This window comes from Salvelinus sp. IW2-2015, linkage group LG2 (genome assembly GCF_002910315.2).
Source record: "Salvelinus sp. IW2-2015 linkage group LG2, ASM291031v2, whole genome shotgun sequence".
In the NCBI taxonomy this organism is placed as follows: domain Eukaryota; kingdom Metazoa; phylum Chordata; class Actinopteri; order Salmoniformes; family Salmonidae; genus Salvelinus; species Salvelinus sp. IW2-2015.
This window is the reverse complement of record NC_036839.1, coordinates 13460870-13469432: the sequence shown is the minus strand read 5'-3', so window position 1 is coordinate 13469432 and position 8563 is coordinate 13460870. Positions and strand designations below refer to the sequence as shown.

General features: G+C 39.7%; 2 protein-coding genes across 4 annotated transcripts in view; one reads left to right on the top strand and one right to left on the bottom strand.

Annotated features, from left to right (window-relative positions):
• Window positions 1-346: 346 nt before the first annotated feature.
• Window positions 347-1618, top strand: LOC111972156 (glucagon-1). The gene is made up of 4 exons (XM_023999043.2): window positions 347-424; window positions 582-687; window positions 801-956; window positions 1348-1618. The coding sequence occupies exons 2-4, from the start codon at window positions 593-595 to the stop codon at window positions 1466-1468; spliced, it is 372 nt and encodes a 123-aa protein (XP_023854811.1). The 5' UTR covers window positions 347-424; window positions 582-592; the 3' UTR covers window positions 1469-1618.
• Window positions 1619-5031: 3413 nt separating this feature from the next.
• The window catches only part of LOC111974664 (sodium-driven chloride bicarbonate exchanger), a 41492-nt gene continuing 37960 nt past the window's right edge, over window positions 5032-8563 (bottom strand). For 2 of the 3 annotated variants that reach the window (XM_024002574.2, XM_024002583.2), the window contains exons 24-27: window positions 7374-7441; window positions 7146-7250; window positions 6676-6712; window positions 5232-5724 (exon numbers count right to left, since the gene is read on the bottom strand). In XM_024002574.2, the coding sequence (XP_023858342.1) occupies window positions 6694-6712; window positions 7146-7250; window positions 7374-7441 (192 nt within the window). In that variant the 3' untranslated portion in view covers window positions 5232-5724; window positions 6676-6693. Of the gene's footprint in view, window positions 5725-6675; window positions 6713-7145; window positions 7251-7373; window positions 7442-8563 lie in introns of all 3 variants that reach the window. The other variant, XM_070447170.1, reaches the window with a different exon arrangement.

Below are 8563 nucleotides of genomic sequence, written 5' to 3'. Positions count from 1 at the left end.
TTTAACTCCATATTCAGAAATATTCCATAAACACTGAACCTGCAGTGCAAACCAGGTTATCTGAACACAGGTGGCGGATGGTTATATAAGTATTTGGATTTGTTGGACAGGATGAAATCATGTTTGATTTCGACACCTAAGTGACAGCTTTTAACTCTGGACATTTCCACATCTCCTTTTGAACAAAGATGAACTGCAAATCTATCCAGTGCATTGAGTCGAGTTCTGACTAATGGATTGAGAGTAACAAACGGGCTAGTGCGTCTGTGAGGAAGGTGCCACCTGAGTAAACAGTCATTCATCTCAACTATATAAAGGCTGGTCAGACCTAGAAGGGATCATGAAGCAACTCCAGGGAACCAGAGAGAGAGAAGCCAGAAGACATCGACCAACATTTCTCACACACTCAACAGAGGGAATACAGGTGAGCAGCACCAAACCCCCTAATACTCCTTTTCAACCGCTGAAATATTTCTCATCGGGAATTTTCTCTGAATTATATTATCTTCTATCATGATGCTGTTTGGCTGAAATTGCTGACATTTGAAACAGCTCGTCCTCTTTTCTCTGCTAATATCTAGGAGGTCAAAAGATGAAAAGTACCCACTCCTTCGCTGGACTTCTGCTCTTGATCATTGTTCAGAGCAGCTGGCAGATCCCACAGGAGGACACAGAGGACAACGCTAGGTAAYAGCCTCGAACTCGGAGCAACTTCTGAACTCTGCACCATTCAGGTTGAGGCTTTCTCTCTCTCTCTGTGAATCATCATCCTATAACTGCTGACTTGTCTGTTTTTTCAGCCTGTTGACAGAGGACTCTATGTTCGGRGAGCCAAGGGAGCTTTCAAACATGAAGAGACATTCAGAGGGAACATTCTCRAACGACTACAGTAAATATCTTGAGTCGAGACGAGCACAAGACTTTGTCCAGTGGCTAATGAACTCCAAGAGAAGTGGGTGAGTGTCTTTTTCTTCTTCCCCTGCTGCCTGTCGGTCTTCCTCATTCCATTTCACAATGCAGTGGATCATCTTCCAATATGAGACAACTTAAACTGAAACTGTATGAATGCAGTKGTTATAATAAGAGATATGGCTAGTGAAATGTCAAATGTTTTTGCTGCGCTGTAACCAAAGATAAGCTTCTGCTACACTTCATGACATACTGCAGATATTTACTGCATGTTGGTGATTATCTTGGTTTTATATGGTTTTAAGTTACAGCTCAGTAAAACCTTACTACATCAGCTTAACAATGCACAGTGAATCAATTTGCTTATATTATCAATTATATATTATCAATTATAAATAGTTATTATCAACACTATAAAATCTCTCCATGTGTTTTCAGTGGTCCCATCAAACGGCATGCAGAGGGTACCTACACCAGCGACGTGAGCTCCTACCTGCAGGACCAGGCAGCCAAGGAGTTTGTGTCCTGGCTGAAGAATGGCCGAGGCAGACGAGAGTAGGGCTCCTCTGCTCAGCCACAGAGTCCCAGTGTCTTATGTCCCTGCAGTCAAGAGAGAATGCAACTCATCCAGAATGACCCCCTTGTTCCATTTCATGTTTTATAACCTGTATCGTRCTCTGGTCATGCTAATAAATCCCCTGACAAGAAATTCTGTTGTCTGTCAATTGCTAATGTTTTGGTTGTTATTAACAGAAAATGGTGACAATGTATTATCTAAATGCTTCACTCTGTACTTAAACATCAGCGGCAAGATGTTCGAAGTGATACAAAAGGAGAGGAATAAGATATTATGGTTAACGAGTAGCCTGAGAGTGAGATTTTCTTTCACTCTCCTAAAAATAACAGGTGCAAAATGTTGGTAAAACTGGCCCAAAATCTGTCACCTGTACCTTGCTAATTTTTGGTAGAAACATTTTAAAGGTCCAATGCAGCCATTTCTAGCTCAATATCAAGTCATTTCTGGCTAACAATTAAGTACCTTACTGTGAGTGTTTTCATTTAAAATTGGCAAAAATAAACAAAAATTGCTTTTTTAGCAAAGAGCAATTTATCAAGCAAGAATCTTGATAGGATTGTCTGGTAGTGGTCTGAGTGAGGAGGGGGAAACTGTAAACTAGCTGTTATTGGCAGAGAGGTTTGGAACTCTTTCTTATTGGTATATTAACTAATTTACCACCTGGTGATGTCACCAGGCAGGCCAAAACTCAGGCTGCAATTTCAGGCGGTCTTTTCAAACAACTTCTAACACAAAAAGGGGAGGCAGGTAGCCTAGTGGTTAGAGCGCTGGGCCAGTAACCGAAAGGTTGCTGGATCGAATTCCCGAGCTGACAAGGTAAAAATRTGTCATTCTACCCCTGAACAAGGCAGTTAACCCGGTAGGCCYTCATTGTAAATAAGAATTTGTTCTTAACTGACTTAGTTAAATAAAGTTGAAATTTAAAATGGGCATTAGCACAATTTCACAATATTATTCCAACATCATAGTGTGGATATATACACTGAGTGTACAAAACATTAAGAATACCTGCTCTTTSCATGATATAGACTGACCAGGTGAATCCAGTTGAAAGCTATGATCCCTTATTGATGTCACTTGTTAAATCCACTTCAATCAGTGTAGATGAAGGGGAGGAGGCAGGTTAAAGAAGGATTTTTAAGCCTWGAGACAATTGAGACATGGATTGTGTATGTGTGTCATTCAGAGAGTGAATAGGCAAGACAYAATATTTAGGTGCCATTGAACGGGGTATGGTAGTAGGTGKCAGGCGCACCGGTTTGTGTCAAGAAATGCAATGCTGCTGGGTTTTTCACYCTCAACATTTTCCTGTGTTTATCATTAATGGTCCACCACACAAAGGACATCCAGCCAACTTGACACATCTTTGGGAAGCATTGGAGTCAACATMGGCCAGCATCCCTGTTGATCGCTTTCGACACCTTGTAGAGTCCATGCACCAACACATTTTTTGGACTGCATAGGGCCTTTGATAAATCGTTAATCTTGCCATAATTTTTTWAAATAAAAATATAAAAATKTAAACATTAACAAGAGAGATGCATTATAAAATGAACCCATAAACAAAAATTAAGTGAAAATATAATCCTTACTTTTATAATACATTTAATTGTATTATATATTAGTAACACTTCAAGGACATCATGTTCAAGTAGAGACCCTGTATTCACGGAGGTGGAACCCAAATCAATCAGCCTTGAGGACAGCCGTATCACCAAGAGGAAAACACACCCAGGGATTTCAATCAGGTAATGGAACGACGTGCTGTCACATCTGCTAATTTAGCGTCATAACACATTTTACCGATGTAGCACCGGCAGCAAGGACACTTGAGGAAACCAATAGACAATACTATCTCAATGACAGCCTGGCAGAGATCAGTGGTCAATCAGGCGTCACTTCCTGGGTCTTCCTGGCACGGAAACAAACTAGTCACATGAGCCAGATATATGTCATGCTTTGGGATGCTATACCTTTCTAAGCTGTCAGCTAGTGCATCAAAAAGCATCTGTTGATTTTTTTAAAAGCCTGCCCGCTCAATTCTATTTATATTCCAAATCTCTAAGGGTTATACTTGGCATTTGTCGTAATCAAAATTTGGGGGTTCTTTTGTTGTTGAATTAAGAAAAGCTAAGTAGATTCTGTAGATGAGGATGACGTTGTGTTCTGTATAGTATGTTCAAGTGAAGTCATATTGTATTACCTCCAGGCAAATTTAGTTCCTGCACTGAATGACTTCAGCATGTGTACTTCATTATCCAACCTCGTTATCCAACCTCATGCTCACATGGCAGATGTGGCTGTGAGTGTAGCGGAAGACTCAGTTGAGCGGATTGCTGTCAAACACTCTCACCTACAGTGTAAGTGACCTGACCTAGTGTATACGGTTGACTGGTCAACTCAAAGTAGACCCTCACTGCCGTTTTTCACTGGAATCTCGGAAGTCAAAGATTACAAAGTGAATCTAGAAACTCTCTCAAAATGAGAATMAAGGTTATTTTGGGGGGCATTTGTTGAAGTGTCAAGCCCATATACATTTACATTTAAGTCATTTAGCAGACGCTCTTATCCAGAGCGACTTACAAATTGGAAAGTTCATACATATTCATCCTGGTCCCCCCGTGGGGAATGAACCCACAACCCTGGTGTTGCAAGCGCCATGCTCTACCAACTGAGCCACACGGGACCATATCAGACACTCCAAACAGCATGCAATGATATTGATGGGGAAAAGAAACATGTTCAAATAAATGTATTACATTTGAGGTTTATAGTTTCATAGTAAATGTACATATACAAGATGCATCATAAACAGTAATACATCAGCTCTAAAGACCAATAACAACTTAGAAGCAGAAACAACACAATGTTTTCCAGTGCCATGTTTCRTTACAATGATTTATGTCACAAACAAAACTGATTGAGTGACTATTTAAACAAATGAATTCCGAGCTAAGTAAAATTAGTAACGAMTAGTACTAGAAATGTTCAACAAGAGATTTTAAAATATTTTGCAGATACTGATACTTTAAAAGTAAGCAACAGGTATGTATTATAGATAAATAGGCATAGCTAATTATATGTGAACAAATACATTTTTGTTATTGTAAAAAGGAAATAGTTTCAAAAATMTTATAACAATAAATATACTATACATTTTCCCCTTCTAGAAAAAGTGCTATTGCAATTGTTTCTATAGCCATGTATGTCGCCCTTTAGTAGACACCTTCAAGTATTAGTTGAGCTTCATATTTAGTTATTGAATGGACAATCATTCCTGGGCACACACGATGGCCCATGACAAACAACAAACATAAAATGAAACACAAGCATGTACTTTGCAGCTTGAAAAATATTGATATACTGCAATAACTGCAACTATTTCAACTTTGGCAGTATGACTATGAAAACAAATATTTTGATTTAAACTAAAGCCAGGATTTTATTTTCTTCTTTAACATTGTTTCAATACTATCTATTGATATGCATAACAGTATTCTACAACTTAAGTCAGGCTTTTTACTATTCAAACGCTCAATGCAATGCTTGCTCTTTGTACAAGAACATGTTGCCAACCATAAATAATATAAAAAAGCTATTTTCAACTAATCTCCTAACTGGTAGTAATACATTTTAACAATATTCAAAGCTTAAAGACAATTGCAAAAAGCTGAAATCATGATGCGAATGCTCAAACACAGATACTGTAGATTTTCTTCGCATTTATAGCGTTTTGAAATTCAAGCAGATGCAGTATATTTTATAATACTTCATTAAATAAAACTTCATGCATAAAGTACATTTTGACTTTGCCTAGATGAATTCATCAATTATATATATATATATACTTGCTTTCATAGTCTTTAACTGCAGTATTGCACAAACTTTTAAATTGATTATTTATCTAGTTGGATAATTTATCAATTTCAAACAACTGTAATATTATGATACTGGAAAAAATACAAAAACATACAAAATACATACAATAAATAAATGTCTTTAGGTTGCCTCACAAAGAAGCAGTTTTGGACACGTCAACTAAAAAATACTGTATTAAGCTTTTGAACACACAAAGATTTACAAGACAAAACATAAAGGAATGGTAAACTGTGGCACACAATATTGATTTGTTTAAAACACAGTGAAAGGGGAAACGTCATAAACTTGACTCCCTGTCGAAGCAGCCCTTCTGCATCTTTCTTCTTTTCTTTTGTTTCCTTCCACTGTTCTTGGATAAGCTGTGGGTATAAACACTGGCTGTTAGTGCTTTCAAGTATACAGCTTCAGAACGTAGCTTATACCGATCAGCTGTCCAGCTCCAACAATGAAGATTCTCCATTGAGCATGCTTTTTAGTCCYGGACTAGGCTTAATCAGTGTCCGGGAAACTGCCCCCAAATGTATCATCAACTGATGTCTTAGTTGGGAAGGGGCTTTACATTAACATTAGGTTCATATTTGACATGCTTTAGTAACCACATGCTAATCCACTCACATGTATAGTATTGTACTGTATGTTCCAGGCAGCTGAGAGGTATGGGGTCTGAAGGGCAASACCTCAGACAATGTTCATGAAAGAGCAGTTCTCAGGAGAGATGTACTAATAATAAGTCACTCTCTAGCTGTTGCGTATCGGAGCCTACAGCTAGCATGCTGTACTGTAGTGCTCCTTGTCAAACTGCCCTTCACAGCCATTGGCTGAGGCATACAGTCAAAGGATGAATGGCATGCRAGCAGAGACTGATTGATACAGTTAGCATCATTCAGAGATGGCTCCTACATGCACTTTACATCCTTGCTGTCTCAGTCATGTCACTTTAAACTGAGCGCATGTTTACTCTTCACTGCCTGTCATATYCTGGGTTTATATTCCAAGCAGCGGAAAGGTAATGGATTTAGCATCCATAATGTTTACCTTTGCCTAACACCGGCAGTCATTAAAGAGTTRCTAAGAGCTGTGCACTCTCAGTGTTGATGAAGTAAAACAATTATAATGTAACTTGACAATTTGTAGAATGCAAAATAAGCAGCATCTAGTTTCAACCAAATGATCAATTAAAAAAATTGACATTTTCCTGTCCTGCCTCATATCATGCAAAGATAAAAARATTATTWWKWWTTTTTTTTCTCAAAAAACTGACCAAACAGACTAAGGATGAGCAAGCAAGGGCACYGGGATCAGACGCTTACCTTTGGGGGATTCAGCATCTATGAGGATATAAGGGAACTTATGATAGAGATGGAATGGGAAAATACAGTCAAGWAATGGAACAACTCATCAGCTCTGAAATGTACCGTCAAGCCATTTTGTTTACAGTAGCATTGACTTACAGTATCAATATCCTAAAAATCCTTTATATGAACATTACACTTGGTAAATATGAGGCATTCTATGGATTCAATMGCACATAGATGTTATTTGTTTCTTTAATGGGTTATAACACAAATACACTCAAGGAGGAATCCTAAATTGAGATATTCTAAATGAACTGATGCCACAGGGAAATTAGCAAGAAAGTTTGAGTTACATGCATGTATCTTAAATTCGGATTCATATTAATACATTTTTTATACAGACGGACAGAAGAAGAAAAAACAAAGAGATGTTTTCAACATCAATGTGTTGATTTCGGATGAACACGACTGAGGCAATTCAATACCTTTTTGAGTCTAGCTCTTTTTTAGAGTTGTCAGAGTTGACATTCCACGTGTTTCCAAAAGAGCCTTTGGACATTTCATCAGTGATGTTGAGTGCGGATTCACTCCTAGAAAACAAGACATAATCATGCGTAATAATTCACAACAATCAGTAAACTATTTGACTACTAATGAAGCATGAAGTGTGATTCTATTCATATTTTTTTCACTCACAATGGCTGATGACTTACTTTTGATATCCTTCTAACGGCACTTGCACTACTCCATCTTCCTCTCCCAAAATACTTTGCTCCTCCTCCTTAGGATTAATTAAATCAACAAGAACTTGTTATACTAGTGATATCTAGTACTCTATGTAATACATTTGTTAAAACACACGCAGAGATGAACCATTACAACGGAAGTTACATATCTCAAGTAAAAATGATCTACTGATATTGTCACACCCTGATCTGGTMCACCTGTCTTTGTGCTTGTCTCCACCTTCCTCCAGGTGTCGCCCATCTTCCCAATTATTAGTGAAACCTTTGCTCTCCAACAGGTTCTCCAACGCCCTCTAGGAGAACCAGCTTTTTGTAAAAGCAGAGGTGCAAATTCCATCGATCCACAATCCCCTTTCTGGTTTACATCATCGCTGCATGGAGTGTATAGATGGATCCCAGGAAGGTGAGAGKGGTGGTGGATTGGCCCCAGCCTATGTCCAGAGTACAGCTGCAACGTTTCCTGGGATTCATCAACTTTTATCGCCACTTTATCCGGGGCTACAGCACCCTGGCTTCCCCTGGACCTCAAGTTACATCCCTGCGCCGCCTTCTCCCACCGCCTCAATGCCACGGAGAGGAACTACGATGTGGGGAATCATGAGCTTCTCAGTGTGAAGATGGCGTTGGAGGAGAGGAGGCACTGGCTAGAGGGGGCAGAACATCCATTCATTGTGTGGACCGACCACAAGAACCTGGAATATCTCCACAAGTGCCTCAATTCCAAGTAGGCTAGGTGGGCCCTACTGTTCACCCGGTTCAACTTCTCCTTCTCCTCCCGGCTGGGATCCAAGAATGTCAAGCCGGATGTCATGCRGCTATTGCCCCACAACTACTAGGGTTATAGCCCGAAGGAGAGGTGCTGGGTCCSGCCAGGGACATCTTGGACCCAGGCCTCATCGCGGATTTCCAACGCCGGCACCCCGGTCAACCAGATATGRGCCCAGGTAGGACGCCAGGTGGCGACCCCTAGAGGGGGGTACTGTCACTCCCTGATCTGTTTCACCTGTCTTTGTGCTTGTCTCCACCCCCCTCCAGGTGCCCATCTTCCCCATTATCCCCTGTGTATTTATACCTGTGTTCTCTGTTTGTCTGTTGCCAATTAGTGAAACCTATCAGCGTTTGTTCCCCTGCTCCTGTCTGTTACTTGCTCCTGTTTT